Source organism: Lonchura striata, chromosome 10 (assembly GCF_046129695.1).
Source record: "Lonchura striata isolate bLonStr1 chromosome 10, bLonStr1.mat, whole genome shotgun sequence".
Classification (NCBI taxonomy): domain Eukaryota; kingdom Metazoa; phylum Chordata; class Aves; order Passeriformes; family Estrildidae; genus Lonchura; species Lonchura striata.
In genome coordinates, this window is record NC_134612.1 from 16019150 (window position 1) to 16039053 (window position 19904).

General features: G+C 43.9%; 1 protein-coding gene across 4 annotated transcripts in view; it reads left to right on the forward strand.

The window, feature by feature from the left end:
* FGF12 (fibroblast growth factor 12) overlaps positions 1–19904 on the forward strand; it is a 216112-nt gene that overhangs the window by 127786 nt on the left and 68422 nt on the right. For all 4 annotated transcript variants that reach the window (XM_021536858.3, XM_021536857.3, XM_021536855.3 and 1 more), the window contains 2 exons: positions 11575–11685; positions 18494–18597. In XM_021536858.3, the coding sequence (XP_021392533.1) occupies positions 11575–11685; positions 18494–18597 (215 nt within the window). The remainder of the gene's footprint in view (positions 1–11574; positions 11686–18493; positions 18598–19904) is intronic.

The following is a 19904-nucleotide window of genomic DNA, read 5'->3' on the forward strand; positions in this document are numbered from 1 at the left end:
TTCACTCCATCTGCACTGTGTCATCCTCAGCACACGCATCCCTGGAGAGGGAGCTCATTGATTTCAGCTCTCTTCTGAGATGGCAGTTGGGTGACAGGTGAACCTGCCTGTCTCACTGGAGTCCTGAGGGCTGCTTGATACCAGAAATGAGGTGTTTGTGCTGAGAGATGAGCAGTAGAACATCATCGTTATTTAAAACAGAGCTTTAGATGGAACGAAGTGGATGATCGCTTTCTCACACCTGGAGCATTTTCATTAGTTTGAGGGAAACCTTTGGCTCTAATGGAAAATTAAAATCATTATGCAGATTAAAAAAAGGTGTGTTTTCACAAAGCAAAAGGAAAGAACTTCGTGTCATATGATGGAATTTGGCCATTTTTAGCATGATCTTGCTCTTTGAAGTATAATGTTTCAGAATGGCACAAGCAGCACATTTTCATTATGCATTTGGGTGTTGTATAAGATTTGTTGAAATTTAGTAACAGCATCATTTTAAGTCAAAAATGCTTCCAGACTGCTTCAGAAATGCTTAAGATGCACTAGTGCAGTGAACAAAACATATTCTTGTAATACAACCCGATTGATTCGAGCTTTAATTTCTTCCACATCACAGGCTCATTACCTGTTAAATAAAGGAGTTTCACATGCTCATCCCATTGGAAAATGCTTCGAGATTGCTTGAGGAATACTGTAGCAAAAGAGGATGTTATCACTTGGGGCTATTTAAAGCTTGCAGAATGACACTGGGACCCAAATTTTTCCCTGAGTTGTTATCCAGTGATTATTCAGGGCACTTCTGTGAGCTCATCTTGGTAGGACCAGGTACCTTCCCCAAGACTCATAGCATCTGAAGTGATTAATTTCTCCTCAGTGCTTGTTGGTAGTATGTTCTGTCCATTTTTTATTTTAATGAATTTACTATTCTAGGTGTTCAGAGCAGAGTGGAAGTTTGATGTTTGTTTCCTTAGTATATTTTTTTTTTGTGTTAGGGACTTCTCAGTGTTTCTGCAGTATTTCAGTCCTGCTGGATTGATAGGGGAAGTGAAGAGATTTAGCATCTTAGAATAGCATAAATCCCAGCACTGTGGCAGGCCTGAACAGCAGGGACGGTGTCTGCCCTGCTCATGTGATCACTATTAGTGATGAGGTGCCTTGCATGGGGCACTCCAAGGTGAGGAGAGATGGGGACTCTATTGTGGAGTCTGTCAAAACCTCAGGATACAGAATGTGCTAATGTCACCAAGTCATGGTCACCTAGCTGCAGGGCTGAAAGGGACCCTCACTGTTGATTAGTCCAGCTTCAGTCCTACTCTGATTCCAGATGTGCGTTCCATAGAAGGCTGTTCTTAAACTTGTTTTCTGCATCCTCCCACAGAGCAAATTCTGGGTAGAATGTCCTAATATCCAGACCACATCTCTGTAGGAAGCCAGGAAGAAATCTGATAAACAGCAACAAAGTTTTAGGTTGCATTTTGGAGTCAAGAGAACAAAATAAATTCTTTCTAACTGTACACACAGCAGAGCACTGCCACAACATTCCCCAGCATTTTTGAGCCATCAAACAAGTCCTTAGGATGGGTCTGACATGTAGCTCTGTAGGAAACCTTCTCTCTGGGAAGCTGCAGGCCAAGAGGTGCTGCAAGCACGACAAAAATGGCATAGCTGCTTTTCAGTTTCTCCTCCTGTCAGCTCAAGGCAGCAAAGCAAGCAGCTTCTCCAGACATCATCCAAGCTCACCTTTCCAACTCTCTTGGCATAACATATGTGGGAATATACCCTTCCTTCTCTGGTATGAGCTTTGGGCTCAGTCATCCTGAAAGCTCTGCAGTGTGGGTGTTCTCATTTGTTGAATCCTCATGCAGCTCTTGAGCTCCCATTGCTGGCACAGGGAAAGTCAGGATTTTACTCCCCATGTTTCCCCTTTGTGGGTGTTGGCTCAGGAGCTGGCACAGCCCAGGGGGCCAGGGACAACCACGCTTGGTTGGTTCATGAGAGACGTCTGCACCCAGATGAGATGTGCTCAGTGGCTGTGAGCTCACACATAATATTTATGCTATCCTCTGTTTCACTCTCGGTGAATATGCTGCAATTTTGGCTAATTACACAATATGTCAGGAATAATTGCAGGGTGTTCCTCAAAATAAATAATACATTTTGTATGCTCTGCTATCCATACTCATGATCAAGTTTTAACCTTCAGTAGCCAAGGCATTGACTGTGCTGGAAAATGACAACTTAGGAGCTGTAGCTACAACTTATTTTACATTAAATTTCTAATTTTTAAAATTCCTTTACCTGAAAAAGCTTATCCTGCATAAATTCTAGAACAGCCTTACATCTCTTCTGTATGCCTTTTGTTCCTGCCTGGCTTTGGTTTTATCATCAGAGCTGAAGTCAATACAGGTGTAGAAAATCGCTCTTGAAAGGGAAATGTTTTGAAATTTTGTCTGCTGCTAAAACAGACTGAATCAACAAAGCAACATAAACTGCATCCTGGGGGAGGCAAAGACAAACGTGGCAGTGAACTGTATGAAGAATTGGTTTTTTTTAGTTCTCTGGTCAAATAAAAGGAGTTTCTGGGGAGAAGAGGATTCAGACTCAATGCAGTATTTCATTGTACTTAAAATGAAACTTCGGATTTAATCTCTGTCTCTGTTAACATTTTTTTCATTACGTTTCCAAAGAAAATATCATGTCAAAAGAAAAAATGAAAACTTGCATTCTTTTCAGGCTTCTCTTTTTTTTTTTTTGGTTAGTGAGATGGAGTTAGTATATGGCTTTATCTACTCTTACTCTGAACTTTTCAGCAAAACATTCAGCTAGACAGTTTTACTCAGAAATAGTCAGCAATGCTGTGCCAGAATACCTGGTGGGAGGTGGGCCATCAGTTCTCATCCACTTTTTGTCCCACTGTTTCATCTGCAGTGGTCTTTTGGTTCATTTTTGGCCTGCTGTGATGGCTGTTTTGTCCCTGGTGTTTGTGCAGAGTGGGTAGCTCATGTGTCATGTACATCAGTTTGGTGTTTGCCTTCTGGGAAGACTCACCCACAACTTCATACCTCGTTATCCTTGAGCTGTTGACCTTAGGTGGCTGTCACATGGGATCCAGATCTCAGAGAGTGGGTGAGCTGCAGGGTGACTTCTTTACTTTCTAACATCCACAGGCTGTGCTAAGGCCATCCACAGAGATGTAGCAGCGATTCCATGTGGCACCCCTCATTTTCAATGTTTTATATGACTAATTTCTCTGCCCCTTACCTCAGACTTGTATTAACATCCCTGTAAAGCTGATTCCTTGGATATGGGAGGGCCTACATAAAAGCCACAGATGTGCAATCACATCATTTCCACCTACTCTACAAGTGAGAAATAAGACTTCTCTGGTGGAGGGACTCATCTTGGTTAGAGCAAAGCAGGCATCGTGGAAGGGTGCAGGCAGGCATCTGTGATCCATACTGGAGAGATAATTACTATTCCTCCTGGCAGGTGCCAGCACAGGAAAGGAAATCACTTCTCTGGATGCTCTTTTTGCCTGCAAGGTGCCATTCTGCTCTAGTGACTCAGTGACGGTGACAGGAGGCAATTGTGCTGATGGGTGCTGTCATCGGCTCGCGCCCATCATCCCTCTGAGTTGGGGAAATGTCATTTTTGGAAGCATGTCCTTCAAACAGAGAGGCCATCCCTGCCAGCACAGCCCGTTATTACATGTAATGCATCCTGGAAACACCGGTTGTTTCTCTGTAGTTATTAGCCCTGGGTGGAGATTTGCACTTGAGATGAATAAATACACGAGTGTACCGTGCAGTCCTGTTGTCCCAGAGCCATCTTGTTCTCCAGATGAATGCTTTGTAATTGGAGGGTGACACTGTTCCTGTAATCATGTTAAACTGAAGCTGGGTATGGTCTTTGTTCTGCATCATTGGGAAGGGACCTGGGATTGACTGTTTGGTGCCCCCAAAACCATAGACCTCGTGAGCAAACCTTGATGTCAGTAAGTCTGTTTCCATCTCTCCCTCCTACTCACAGACTGAGTGATGTGCCAGTGTCTTAAGCCAAATGGCTGCATCTAAACTGAAGGGGTTCATGGCAGCTTTGCAAGGTGGAGTTGGATGCCTGGCTTTGCTGCAGGGCTCCCTAATGTTTGGGCAGCTGTTTTTACTCACCATGACCGGACCTATGTGCAGGCAGCCTGAGGAGACATCCAGATAAACACAAATGCTCCCCTCTGTCACTCACTTCCCTTGGCTCTGCTGTTTTTTTGCCCTCTCCCTGCCTGTTACTCAGGATACTACAGGCAGCATTGCCCAGGCCATCCTACTTGTAGGCTTCCTCAAGGAATACACATCCTTCAGCTCCAAACAGTTTTGCTGAGTTTAATGACAGAAACTGGAAAATACTGTGACACTGGGAAATGTCTTGCCTCTGCCTGTGCACTTCTGTGCACTGAGTGACTCCTGAGGGAGCTGAAAACGCTCAGCACGTTGCAGCAGGATTTCCCACCTCCACACCTGCATGACACAGTTGGAATGTCCTCCAGGATCCCCGCGTGGGGCTCACGATGCTCCGACCTGCTCCGTGCGTGACTCGCTGCAGGTGCAGCCACAGCCAGCCATGTGCAGCATCTGCTGAAGGCTTACAGCCACGGTCACTGTGTGGCAGAGTTGGGCAGGGTGTTTGGCCAGAGGAAACACACTCTGGGTCTTCAAGGGCGGCAGCTCCTTTCGCAGCTGCAAGTGGTGTTATTCCTGGGCTTCCCAGTTTGGGTGGATTCAGTGAATTGTAGTGAGTTAAGCTATTAAACTTAGGTTGACAGTGATGTGTTTAATTTGAGACAGTCAAATTACTTCATCTTAACTCCAAACACCCTGGAGAATTTGGCAGCTCCTGGCTGGGAAAATAACCCCAACATTTATCTCCCTCAGCTTTTCATCCCCGAGTTCTGTGCTGATGCCTGTCACCATAGTAATCTGCATGGAGCTTGCTGGTTCTCGTGCCAATTTATTACAAGCCTTTATTAATACTGTACTTCTGAAGGAGGGATTTTGGTGCCCTTCTCTGTCTACAAAATTTGTGTTTGCAAAATTTGGCTTATTGAGTATTCTGGAACCCATCCTTTTTAGGGGAGGGGAACTGCGGTTTCTGCAGTGGCACTTAAAATGCAGAGTTAATCTAAGTAAATTAGGAGCAGTTTATGCTCTGACTTGCATGCTGGGTTTGGTGTGCTAAGGATTTGAGTGCTGGTTAGGTGAGTCATAAATCAACCTCCAATTATGACAGCTGCAGCCTGAATGGGGGGAAAATAAGAATAATGGAATGTGTAAATTCCAGGCTAAAATGTTTAATTGCAATAAACAAATGTTTGAAGAACATTTAGGTGAAATATGCTCCTGAGATGTATTACAGTTCCTGTGTTTGCAGTCATATCCTCAGCAAAACTGTTGCACGGGCACAGAAGGGAGTCAGCAGTGTGCTGAGGTGGTTCAGAGGAGAGCTGGAGATGCTTTCTCCCTCACCAGACCGATGTCCTTAGGAGGTGCCAGAGGGACTGTTCTGGGAGCCTGCTGCTGGCATCTCTCACAGCCTTGCTGTGCTCAAACCAGACAGAGGCACTGAGCTGCAGTGAAAGAGCAAACAAATGGGCAAGTCTCCTGTGGAAATTCTGCAGTAGGTGTCTTCCTTGTACCTTCTTGCAGGTTGCTGGATAGAAAATTGCTGCTTCCCATCTGAGCTTGCAGAGTCATCTGTTGTTTGACAGCTCGTTGTGCAGAGAGCAGTAACCCCATGAGCATCAGTTTATGCCATAACCCACACTGAGTACCACTGGCACCCAGCACAGTAACTTCTGAAGTAGATTTAGAAGCAGTTCTGCACCAGTAACCTCAAGTGGAAGCTTGCCTGCCAACCAAGAGCATTGCAAGAATACTTGGAGCCAGTGGCTCAAATCCCTCAAAGGTCACTAAGCCCTTCATCTTTTTTAGGAGTTCATTGAAAAGTGGCCCCTCCAAGTTCTGTGCCATGGGTTGGAGAATTCAGATTGAGGCGACTTCCATGAGTATGGTTGGACTCAAAGGACTCAAGTCCTTTTATAATTCCCAGCCCAAGGCAAAGTGGGGACTGGCTTGCTGCAGCCTCAGGTTATTGTGTTGCTGTAATAAGGGGCATTCTGAGAGTTGAAAGAAATGAGACCTTATCAGACTACCTTCCATAGTGGAGTTGCAGCTGGAAGTTGTGCCCTGTTCTTTGTTGCTTCAGAGCAGGGTTTGAAGCAAATTGAGATACCCTACAGTGATTTTAAAAGAGGTCCTCCCCCAGGGGTTTAGTGCTGCTTCTTTGCTGATGGAAATAAGCAGGAGTTGGTGCCTTCAGTGGGGCTTTGCTAAATGCTGCATTGGTGCATAACCTCATAGCTCCTCTCTGCATTAAGGGGAGTTGTTATACTTCTGTGTTCTCCATTTTCCATTTAAGGGGTGAATTCCTTATTCCCCTTAAATAGGAGAGCTAAATGAAAAGGTCATTAAAGAGTAATATTTCTGTCAATGGTCTTGCTCTTTTCCCCACAGCACACAGCAGATATCTTCAGCAATGCCTGCAGCTTGAGGGTGAGGGACATGACTCTGCAGAGTAGCTGATTTAGCCATGATCCTCTGGCCTTCAGTGAGCATGCCCCTGGAGATCAAACAAAGTGCATGTGAGCACCCTGCAACTATCATGTCCTTGGCAAGCCCCAGGAGGATGAAGATCACTGTATAGCTGCATAATAAGGCAGAAAGCACAGCAGCTCATGGTGAACTGAGATGACTTTAAGGCTCAGCAGCAGGACAGCAGAAGTGAATAATGGCAGCATCACATTACCATTTAAGTAGAGACAGGAAGATTAGCAGTCAGATCATGATTTAGTTAGCCTCAGCTGTGCCAGAGGGCTCAGAAAGTTAAAAGCAGGGCAGGCAGAAGTGGTGTGTTTGGCCTGTGGAAAGGGTAACCAAGCAAGATGCCCTTCAGGGGATGTTCAGTGAGTTGCCAGTGGATGACTGCCCTAAGAAGGGTTGTTAGGTGACAGCTGTGTCTTCACTGCAGGTAAAGTGCCCAGTCTGACAGATGCTACACACTAGGAGAGTTACATCTTAGCCCTTGCTCTGTGCTATTGTTCTGCTCTGCACTCTGATGTCCCCATGGTGCTTCCTCAGCTTGCTCTTCCCTTGAATCTTTCAGAATTGCCACATTGGAAGGAGCTGAACTTACTGCATCTGCATAAAGAGAGTCCACTGAGTTTTCTTCAGTGCTTCCCAGCCCTCAACAGCTGTATACAAGCAGCTAGAACAAGAGCTTTAAAGTAAACACCTTGAAGTATAGCAGTATTGCTTATAAAGTGGGGATAAAAATATCTCTTTGCATATTGCATGGGAAACCTGGTCGCATGGGGTCTTGCACTGGGAGTAGAAGCTGCATGGAAATCTATTCAGTCAGTAGTTTGGGAGTAAGGCAGCAAGAACATCGTAAATCCATTCTGAAGTGCTTGACTTTGTGTTTAGGGGGACACTAATTTGGTGCTGAAGTCTTGTCCATGTTCTGCAGGGAAAGCTGCTTCTATAGCAGAAGGAAAGTGGACACAGAGGAGTCTGAGGAGGAATAGGTTTATCCCAAGTGTGTTCTGCAGTATTGTGCCTTTAAAAGCAAGAGGATTTCAGTCTCCTTTGCTTTATAAGGCTGAGGTTAGGGAGCAGGTTTAAGTTTGATTTGTGATAAACTCTAAGAATTATAGAAAAAAAAATTCTCATAGCAGAGTTTTTGCTTATCTGTGTTGCATTTTTTTTTTCCTTTATTTTACAGTTATCTTTCTCTTATTGAATATAGCCTGAAGCAGTATCATTGAGGGAAATACAGACAAAAGTATAGAAGGCATGGGGTTTTATTGTATTTTTTTTCCCCCTGGTACTCAGTAAGCACTGTCAATAATATCTGCTGGGAAGGGTGGTTCTCTTTTTATTGCAAACCTGGAAAGTTCCCAGTCTATTTCGTTGTCTTTCTGTTCTGACTTATGAGGGTGTCTCAGCGTCCTTACTTGACAAGGAGACTTACTGGTTTTGAGGGTTTTTTTTCTATAAACTGAGGTTTTCAGCACAAATGCTGCAACATAAGGGTTAGCAGTGCTGGAAGATTGATAGAATTGCTCTGTAGATGGAAAGAAGTGATGTTAAAATATATTATATGACAAAAGTAGGTCTCTTAAAAGTCACATGCAGCATTTTACCTCTGGGCTAGCAGCAAAATTCCCATCTTGTGATTATACAATTTTCTCTTCCGGTAATAGCTCCATACTGAGAGGGGAAGATGGGTAAAACCTTGCCCCTTGTTAAAAGTTGTCTTTGCCTAAAATTTCATCTGCAGGCCTCCAGCCACACTGCTCACTGTATGAAAGGCAAATCCCAGTACCTCGTTTATGCCCAGACATAAGACGAGAGGTTCCCTGGTGGGAAGCAGCTCCTCCGGCAGCTGTTGTCACCTGTGCACCTGTTTGTGTCTGAGCTGCCTCCTTGGCAGGCACTGGAGAGATACTGGTGGTTTTGGGACCCTATGGGCCTGGCCAGCCTGTGGGGGTTTGGGGATGCAAAGAGAGATCAGTTCAGGTGGAGAGGTGGCTGTACTGTGTGAGACAAATCACCCAGTGCTCAAGTGACTCCCCAACCCTCCTTGTGTTTGAGAACTCACTGCTGGCTGTGTACCTCCCTGCACTGCTTCTGTGTTTCATTCAGGTAGCTAAAAGTACCTGAAAGTGCAGCTTCTCTGCTGTAGAAAGAGACCCAAGGAAATGAAGAAACTAGGGGAGACCTGTGTGTCTCCAAAATGCTCTCTGATCCTTTGGTGCCTGGAAGAGGCATTTTTTTGCTATAGGCCATCCTAAATGAGTGTGGGCAGGGATGTTCTGCAGAAGAGGATCTGTGTAGTGGGGAAAGACAGGAGCTCTGCTGCTTTCAGACTGTGTTAGGGACAGGAGGAATGTGGTTTTGTGTATGGCTGAGAACTCTCTGCTTCACTCCCTTTGAGTTTTACTTTTGAGTTTGGGTGTGAGCCTCAAAGTTCAGTAAAATCAGGTCATGTAACACAAGATTTCCCCTCCAAGTCATCCCTAGGTAGGCTGTGACTCAGAAACAGCTGGCATTATGAAGAGGGCAGTTGTTAAATCTGACCAGGTGTCTGTTAGGTCAGTAAGATAAAGGAATCTGAAAGGGTTTTATTTGCTATGGTGATACAGCCTTCTGATGCAAGTGTTTGCATCTATAGAAATGATGCAAGGAAGCATCAGGGGATCTTGGGTGCTATTCTGATAAACTGTAAAAATGTCATAAGTTATTAATAACAAGCACATTTGGTCAGTGTTTTACATGGTAGGCTATTTAGTAAAAATGGGAGAGGTTTTCCTGTTCCAAAATCATTTGCATGGTTGAAATATAGTTTGCATCCCTAAGAAAGAGGAAAAGGTGCTATTCCAATCCTATCCTGTAGCTAAGTTATCTTCTGAAGAAAAGAGATAAAGTCAGGGTTGTTCTCTCTCCCTGCTCCTCTTCAGAGAGCTTTAAGACAAGACCTCCCCACTTCTCCAGCACACAGAAAACCTCAGACTGAAGGAACATCTTCTACATCTCTCCTTCTGGGAGCTCTTCCATTTAATGCAATGTACTTCAGCATTAAAATTTAACCAGTGAGTAAAATTAAGGCTAAGATTCATTCAGGGACTCAAACGTAGGTGTCTCATATCAAAGAGTGCCTATTAGTGCCTTTACTATTGTGGTATTAGATAAAAGGGAGGAAAGGGACAGACTTGAGGAGGGTGGTGCAGGCATCTGTGCCTGAGAATGCAGCTTTTCATTTCCTCTAGCTTTGATGTGCTTTTCTAACAAAAAGCAAGTTAAATCAAGCTTCTACATTCAACAAAATAGGTAATTCATTTTGGTAAGAAGAATGAGCTAAGTGTTTTGCTAGGTGTTATTTTGACATATGTTGGCTTGACCAACACTAGCTCCTAGTAGATGACCAGTACTATTGTACTTATTTACTGTCCCAGCATTGAGAGTTGCTGGGAGAAAGCCTGACTGCAGCCTACAGCACTCGCTGCGCTGAAATCACTTCTTTTTTAAGGCAGCATAGAAACCATCTGATCTGATTTATTCAGTGGCTTTTGCAGCTGTGAGAAAGTACCCGACTCTCCCCTGCCTAGTGTAGGGATTGCTGAAACTGAAATCCTTTGTACTTGCAGCCTGTCTTCATCTGAGATCCCTGCTGCTGCTGTCAGTGCAGGAGAGCAGGGTGAGGGTTCCCCAAAGGGGAGTCGTGCAGGGATGCAGCCAGAGCGGGGCTCCGGATGGGAACATCAACAACAACGTGACCACGGTTATGTAACGAGCATGGCTTATTAAACAGCCTCACCAGAGGCATGAAAGGCAGGAGCCTGATGAGATTTTGGTATGCTACGCTGGATTCTTTCCTGTCCATTGAGCCAGCAATAATTGGGTCTTATTTATTTACTTTTGGAGGGTGGTCACATAAAACCACTAAGACCTGTCACACAAGGAGGATCTCCTCCATGCAGCGAGTGTGTCTGCTCACACACAGCTCACTTCTGTTCCAGCAGCAATGCCTTCGACAAGTTTTTAAGCTCACATGATTACAATTGAATTTGGTTTTGACTACTTAGTTTGTTTGGTTGGTAGGGTGACACGGAAACACCTCTGTCATGTGAAGTTCAAGCTGGTTTTGCTTTTGTTCATGTTTTCCTTTTACCCTTCAGCAGGAAGGTATAAAATGTTGCAGAGGCAATATGGAAGAGCTAGCCATGTCCTGGCTGGCTCATGATACATATGGGCTGGGAAAGGTCCCTGTGGGAGACAAAGATTCTGATCTGCCAGAGTGTGTGGCACATGTTTTAGAAGGGGGAGAACATGCAGGATTTTAAAACAGAGGTGGTCTGAGGTGCCCATAAATGCTTCAGAGGTCAGTTTTGGAAATGTCTTGTCTGTCCCTTTCTGAATTTTTGTGCCCAAGTCCCACAGAGTTGCACTCACGTGCAGCCCTAATTCAGCACTCAGTTGCTCTGGGTTTACACCACTGTAATACCAGTGATTTAAGCAGCTGTTCATTGGCATAAAACTGGCACTGTGTGATAGTGACTCAACCATACAAAAAGCAAGGTGGTTGTTTTCACAAGCCGAATGAGAAACAATGGGCACGTTCTTTGCAACAGTTTTAGCAAATACTCTTCTGAACAAGTGGCATATTTTAAATACGTCAACTGTCTAAATCCTTCCATTTGGTAGGTAACTTTCAGAGAATTGATATTCCATAATCTGTTTCTACTGCACCAAGTATGCATTTCATTTTACCTGCTCATCTGATCTCAATTGTATTTGCCTGTCTGTGTATTATATGTGAATATTTTACAGCCATGCTTGGAAGGAATCACTGAAAGCAGTCTTACCTGCCAAGCACTTCTACATCTACTCAGGGCTTAATGGGGGACAAGCAAATTGGGTCTTGTGCTACTCGGTATATCTGATAATAGCTATTATTTTTATTTTGCAGAACCCCAGCTGAAAGGAATTGTGACAAGGTTATTCAGCCAGCAGGAATACTTCCTGCAGATGCACCCAGATGGTACAATTGATGGGACCAAGGACGAAAACAGTGACTACAGTAAGAAAAATTAGCCTGTTTTGCAACCCAATTACAATCAAATGCATCACCTAGTAGGTCTCACTTGTGCAACTTCATTTTTGAAAAGATCAAATTAGGAGGAAGACAGCTGTTTTCTGCATATTTTTTTCAATCTATCCGTCCCCTTTAAATCTTGCCAGTATAATTTCATATGTTTCCTCTCGGATCTTCTTCCCTCCTGCCCCGATTCTGTAACTGCCATCTGGGTGGGGTGGAGAATAAAACCCATGATTTGAATTGCTGCCAGAAGAGAAAGGAGATTATATTTATACACATGCCACGTGGGTAAAGGATACGGGGAATTCTCTCTCCAAGGAGAAGAGGAGAAAGTCGTTTTTACTATTTTAGCCTCAAAATTCAGCAAGCATCAGGAATTTCTAGGCTGGAGAAAAGCAGCTGTTCACTGAAGTCTCGTGCTTTGAGGCTGGTGTAAAGGCTGAGGGTATCAAATGACCTTGTCAAAGGAGGTCATCTTCCAAAACCATGTTCAAAAGGATTGGGTTTGTGCTGGACAGCAAAGTTTAAAAACCATGGCCATATGCAGGAGCCATACTGGTTTAAATGCATGCAAAGCAGTAGTCAGGCTTCCTTTTGAAGAGGAAGTTGTTTTGTCAATGCCAAAGCTCTTCAAAAGGTTAAAAAAGGTGTAGAATATTTTCTGCAGTATCTCTGCATTTCATAGGCATCAGACTGCTGTCCCTGAGTGGGCACTTAAGCTCAGATCCTTGCTGCCACAAATTGCATCAACAGGGTGGGATTCGAGTCTTGCATTTTCTATGTTGGTTTGGAGCTCCCTGTACCACTGCTAAAGGGGTATTTAACCTGGCCAGCTTGGAATTTGGCTTCCCAAATTATTAGAGGTGAACAAAAATTAATCTGTGTGGCAGGGTTGATGGAAGCAAACTTCATGTACTTTGTGAAAGGAGGAGCCTGCTTGATTTGCAGACAAATTCTTGTCTAATTCAAAGAAGCTCCTAGCGGGATTGAAGGTGGCATTCCTCCAGGAAGGCAGGGCTAATCTGCAGGTGAGAGGCATCTGTAGGGGTGCAGCACTGACACTGTCCTCTGAAGGTGCACTTGGACAGGGGTGCAGGGTGGCTGCAGCCCCTCATCCCTGGGGTTTACCCCATCCCCAGGAAGCTGCAGGGTGCTGTAGCAGGAGCATGCTGTGTTCTGGGGCTGCCCTGCTGCAGGCAGCTCAGGGCTGGGGCTCCATAAAGGAGAGAGGAGCTGTGGGAAGATGGTGACTGAAGTTGCAGGTGGCTGGCAAAGCCCTTGTGGAATGACTCAAGAGACTGCACCAGAAACGTGGCCTGTATCAAATGCAAATGTCAGGTTTTAGTCCCTTTTCATACACTCATATAGAACAAATTAAATACTGCAAATTGCAGTAAGACGATTTCTTATTTATGTGCGGAGCAGAAGAATCTGTAGATTTAGACACACACACACTTCTATGCTCAGAGACTCAGGAGGTCTCCTTCAAAAGAGTCTGGCCTTGAGACACTCACACCAACACATGGGGTGAGTTCAGTGGACTGGATTACCTGCTTTTACTTAAAAGAAGACAACCTAGGGTGTTCTTAAACTACAGAAAATCCCATTGGAGGCCTATTTGTTAAAAATATGGGAAGACATGCCAGAGGTGACAGGGATTCATTGACTTCATCTATCACGGAGGACTGAGCAACAAAATAATGGGCTTAAATGGGAGCAGGGATGAATTTAGGTAAACAGCAGAGAAATATAAGAGCAGTTCTGCAATATTTCAGACTGACAGGAGAGATGAGGGGAGCTGCTGCACTCTCAGTGGTCGCAGGGGAACCTCCTGAATTCCTGTGGCTGAGGTTGGGCCCCAGTTGCCCAAAGAGCTGTGATTTATTAATCCCCCCAGAAATGTCAGAGATGAGTTTGGCCAGGTGCTGAGTACTTGAGAGCTGCTTCCACCCAGTGTTCTTAACTGGAAATAGATGGGCTAAAGTACACTTCTAGAGTGTAAATTTATCTGGTGAGATGGCAGCCCTGCCTCGGCAGCTTGGTGGGACAGGAGGCATCTCACTGAAGTGTGCCAAGGCACTGGCTCAAAGTCAGGGACTATGCTGGAAAGTTTAGGCAAGTTTTTGAGAGAAGATCGAAGCCAAAGAATTCCCCATCTTCTGATCTCAGGGGACTCAAAAGAGGGAAAGAATCCAACCTAATATTTGGCTCTGGAAAATGAAATTAGGACTGTGCTTTATTCAATTTTATATAGCATTTTGCCACATGGTCTCATCAATAAATCTTCAGTGTGAATTAACATTTTAGAATATATAAAGCTTCCAGTTACAGCTTCGAAATGAAATCACATTTTGCACTTTGGAAGTGCCAAAGTCAAGCTGATTGCCTTTATTCTTTTCTCTTCCTCCAAAAAAATATCAAATTTTGACCAGAAGAAAGTCTTAAGTAAATTGTTTAAGTGAACAGCTTACAGATTTGCCTTCACTGCAGTTTTCTGTTTTGAAGTACTTCTGCAGAAGATTCCACACCAGCCAGTCAGAAGTGTGTGCAAGAGCAAAACTCATCAAAGACTAGAAAAATAATATTTTCCCGTCCCTGAAGAGCGGTTGCTTAACTTGCATCCATGGCAGGGAAGGGCACTCTAGAGGGTCACAAGAGGATCTTTCCCACCCTAGATGACCATCTATTCTCCATGCAGAAGTCATCTTAGCACAGTTAAACAGCTGGTGAACGCCGTGTTCTATACATTGCTTTGTGTTCTGTATCCCCGCAATGATTATTCAAATTAACATTGTGAAAGAATGCATAATTTTCATGGAATACATTAGGTTGGTTTACTCTGACAAAATAAATGTTTAAAATGAGACATGCCATGTCCCTCAGATATATCTGATGGAATTAAAAGTTCTAATAAAAACCCAGTTATTTATACAAGAGGAACTGCTAATATTTAAGCAATTTTAAAATTAATTATCTGTTGCCCATTTTATGTATGTTCTTGAAGCTGATGGCATTAATTTTCCACCTCCTCTCACTTCAAGAAAAAAAAAATCCCAGAAGCCAAATTCTAATGGCATTTGAATGGGCATCCAGCCAGCTTCCCAGGAGCCAGCACTTGGGACATCTGTTCCTTCTGCCATGCTGTTAGAGACGTGCCATCTCAACGTAAGCAAGGGGGCACATTCTCTGGCTACTGGCATTGGCATATGTGAAGAGTTTTCTTCCCACTGGAATGCATTTCCATGGTGTATGGCTCCTGTTTGTGTTCCTCCTGTGATGTATGAACCACAGCTTGGGGCAGCATCTTTTCCTTCCAGCTCCAGTGATCTCCAGTGGCCTTTCAGGGCTCACTGCTGCTGTCAGTGTTTGCATTGTTGCTTCTCTCCCCTAGGCTGAGCAGGGTAATGCCCCTTCATAAGGGCAAGTGGACTTCCTTGTCTGCCCACATTGTCCTGCTGAGCATCTGAGAAGCTTTGGCAAATGACAGTACAGAAAGGACAGGTGAACTGGACTGAGCAGGTGGAAACAGCCCAGCATATATAGGATATTTTTTGGGCTTTCCAGCCAAAAACGCCAAAAGATTAAAGAGGCTTGCATTCCAGCATCCCACTTGGCTCTTCATCTGTACAGAGCCTTGTCGAGTTCCTTCAAACATTTCTAGGAATGAGCTATTCCATAACCTCTCGGGTGCAGTGCTGCACTATTTTCCTTGTAGATATTTTTCTGCATAACCAGTCCTCATTTCTATTTGAGGCTTTTGTCTAGTACCTCTTGTCCTTTCATTCTGTTCCTCTGAGAAGAACCTTTACCTTCTTTGAGTTAAGCAAATGCAGTTCCCTCTGTTTCTTCTTTTGTTATGTCTTGTACCAGAGCCTCTTGATCATGTCAGCAGCCTTCCTTACTCCCCTCAGGACCTTAATCCTCACCACCTCATGCACTGAGGCTGCTCTGGCCTGTTGCATCCTCCATCAGTTCTTTGTTATTCATGTGCAGCACAAGTGTCTTGCTCAAGAACAAATCCCCTGTTATAAATTACTTTAGCTCCTCTGGTTTGCTGCTGTTTAAAGCTGAGCATGTTGAGTACACCTTGTATGTGGCAGGTCCTGCCTCACTTTGCCATTTCTGTAGATAACTTAGACCCATGGGGAAACATGCTTTTAGAATTTAGCTGATAAATTACCATAACATAACAGTGACAATATACTGATTCATTTAGGACTGGAGTGTGCTAGAAGTAGTAGGGTCAGGTGTAAATACCACTGGTTTAAGATGGTAAGATGTGATGAAAGAAAAGGGCACAAATATTCAACATCTTCAAGTTTTTTCCATTTTGCCCATGAAGTAAAAGAGCATGTTGCTTCCATGAAGCTGCAGATGGCATAGAATATGTGCCATTTGCAGTAGAGAAACAGTTTTAAAGCATTTTAAAAATTTTCTCATGTCAACTACCGAGTGTCCAGTTCTATCCTACCACAGCTAGTCCTCTTTCCTGTTTTCAAATCTGCTGTTTCAAATGAATCAGATTTTTTTTTGAGACAAAAAATGAGACATCTTGCTTTTGAAGTTGATTGAGGAGTTACCCCCCATTTTTGCTTTAAAGCTTATAAGCTTTTAAATCTGTTCTAAATATGAAATACTTATTTGGAAACATGATAGTAAAAGGTACCAACTTCTACAAAGGTATGTCTAGATTTGAGTGCAAATATAGCTCTGGGAATTTACAGAATCTTCATTGACCCAAACCACTGTGTTTTTTAAGAGAGGAAGATACTGGCTTTCTAAAACTTCTTTTGGTTGGCACTTACCTCTGTCAGCATTGTGTCCTTATGCTTGCCTGCCCACTTGCTCCCCTGCATTAGAGAAGGAGATGCTGTGCCATGATCATGGATCCAGCAGGGTCCCAGGGAGTTTGGGAGCTGGCAGTGGTCCTCCTACTGTAGCACAGCACAATAGGATTCTTCCTTTGCTCCCTTTGCATGTAGAGGTGGAAAGAGATTTGGAAACATGGGTGCTTCCAAGTGGAACTTCTCTACTGCTAATTCTGGGTGTTATCACCTTGCTGCCTAATGAATGCTTTGAATGGTCTGTCACAGGTTTCCTATGCAAGACAAATTGGCTGTAGGAAATGAATGATGATGCCCATTTTGTTTCATTATTAGCAGTAATATGCTCCATTTTTCAGTAGGAGGAAGAAATAGGGAAGGGGAATTGCTCATAGACTTGTTAATTGCAGAAGGTTTTAGACCTTCATGGTGGGGAGAAAGAGATAGGCAACACTCCTAATGCTGAATAGTTACTCTGGGATGTGTTTGTCTTGTCTAGGGACAGTACCAGAGTAGCACTGTCCTTGACTCCAGTTATTCACAGAACAATACCCAGCCTGGACTGCATTTTCCATATACATCTATTGACATTCTCCCCCAAACACACACACACAGCCACTGGATTTGGTAAGATTTCAGCACACTGATGTTTTACAGAATATGGTGTGTGAAAGCACAAGAGGCTGAGATGAGGGGCTTTTTCACTAGACTTGAGATGTCTCCATTTTAGGCAGTTTAGTCTTCATTCGGAATTAAGTAAAAAAAAATAATATATTCATGTGCACTGGAATTTATGGATCCTCTTTTGGAGGCAACCTTTAAACCAGCACAGCCAAGACACATGGTGGATGTCCTGAGCAAAGTGGCATTGCATATTCTTGTTTCAGGGCTCTTGTGTAGGAAGAGACCTTGAGTGAAGTATTTCCACTGTGCTTGTGCTTATATTTCTGCCTGACCCTGTGTCCATCTTTCCCTATCTTCAGCTTCCTGGGATGAGCTCTAATTAGCTCTTTGTAAGCTGCAGCACAAGGGATCCTGTGACATCTAGCTCTTGTCCTATAAAGCTCAGTGAAAACAAAGCCATGCTAATGCTCCAGTGCTCAGTCTATCAGTGCTGATAACAGTCTCCTCTTTGAGCCCGTGCTGTTAGAAACGTAGCAAAAGCCTGAAGTACATTAATGTATATACTCATGGGAAGAATCTTTCAGTGAGATACAGGGTCTGCTGGGTGGGAATCAAGCAATAAAGTAATTAACTGAGAGGAAGTGGTTGCAATGCTTTAATCAATAAGACTGCAGTAAAACTGAATAATGGAAGATCTTGTCCTCTTCTGTCCTCTCCAGTGCTGGTCCTGAATGGGGAGCAGTGCTGATGTCCCAGAGTGAAGCACTCTCTCTTCTTGAGTTTCTTCATTCCCTTGACAGCCCAGGATCACATGGGCAAACACAGTCAAGTTAATTTGCATTCTTCTGGCCATGGTCACTGTCTGTGTACTCTTTTAGCATATGGCAAATGCAAGAAAGTGTGACTAGGCTTAAATGTGTCTCAGAGAGAGCTAAACTGAGTTGTGTTGTTGTGTTTGCCACAGGCAAAGTCTGTATATGTGCAGTTGGCCTGGCTCAGCTGGCCCTCAGAAAGCCATCACGATGCTCCTGCTTGGGAGCACGGATGAGCCCTTGGCATTGCAAAGGCAGTGATCAGACAGACTGATGGGTGTGTTAAGGCATTTGGGAGGCAGCCAAACTCAGTACTTTTAAAAATTTCCTTTCACCATCAGCTCCATGGCTGCGGTCCTTCCCTGTAGCTGGAAGCAGGATGCATGATCCTAGTGCTTCTAGATGCATGATCCTATTGCTCTTCACTTGTGTGAAGAGGCAGGAGTGGGGTGGGCAGGCCCTGGGGCAAAAGCAACAGTGGCCATGTAGGGGGATGTGTCCATAACATTTGCTTTTCTTTTCCTTCCACAGCCCTTTTCAATCTAATTCCTGTGGGTCTTCGCGTGGTGGCAATCCAAGGGGTGAAGGCAGGTCTGTACGTTGCCATGAACGCTGAGGGATATCTCTACAGCTCAGTGAGTACTTTGCACTGTGGGGCTCCTGGGGTGCCTTGGTTTTGTAGGTGGGAGGAACAGACTGTGCCGGGACTTGCAGCTTTTTCTGAAAACAGTCACAGATCAGCAAACCTTTAAAAGCAGGAGCTGGGGGAGCTGCTGTAAGGCCATGCAATATTCACTTAATAGTGTCTCCATGGAGATTCATGGCAGTATTTCCTGACCTGTGAAGATACACTTTCTGTTCCTTTAAATATGTACTTAATGTAGGTCACATTGTTGAGCATTTGTATAGAGTTGGCTGGTCATATTCTGATTTCTCATTTGTGAAATGGCATGGACTCACTGGGATTGCTTCTGAATTGCACCCAGATACCTTATCATGGGTGGTGCCCCAATGGGCCATACTCTGCTTTTGACTGCAGTGTAAATCCACAGCAAAACCCTGACTCTCTTGGCAGAAATTCCTGTATTTGTGTGGTCTTTTTAATGCACATAAAAGATAAGTGCGGCAATTTTTGCCAACTAATTCCCTTATAACTTTCTTAGATGGCATGAAAGGGCATGAGGTTATTCATAAGATTCTCATTTAAAGTAAGTAATTGATTTTCACAGTGAATAATTGATTCGGTGATTTATTAAATATGGCAACCCTTTGCCAGAATTTTTATGCTTCAAATAACTTTGTTCTAGTTCTATATAGTAAAAAGGGATAGTTAATAATACACTTCCATTTCTGTAGTTATGATAGCTTTACAGTGCATAGCCAGATTCTAATCTCATCTGCCTTTGTGTAAATTTACAGTGCAGTGATTCTGCTCTTGTCTGGGCACTTTGCTTCAGAAGTGTTGTGAGCATGACGATGAGACCACTGAAAGGACAACAGTCCGGGTTGCTCTATGCAATTTTTTCCTAACTTTTATCTTCCATCTTTATTCCTGGTCAGTTTTATACTGCTCACGTGATTGGGTTTTCGTCTTTTCACTTGGGATGTAACAAGGCTCTGTCTCCCAGCAGCTCAGGGTAGGTTAGTATGCCTGGCGAGATAGGTCTCAATACTGGCTGCGTGTCAAGAAGGGACAGAGATCAGTCTGGATCTCTGTGGATGCCAGACGCTTCCTGTTCTTTCATAGCCCAGTAAACATAATTGACTGCTTCTAAATAAATTAAATTGGTTTACTAACAATGAAAACTTCCTCTCTTTGTAAAGCTATCAGTGTCCTAAAGGTATTACCAAGCATGGTGTGGTACTGCATTATTGCGTGTGTCCCTCTGGGGACATTGTGGGTCTCAGGACTTATGCTTTGCCCTATTTGTGCAGTGCAGAA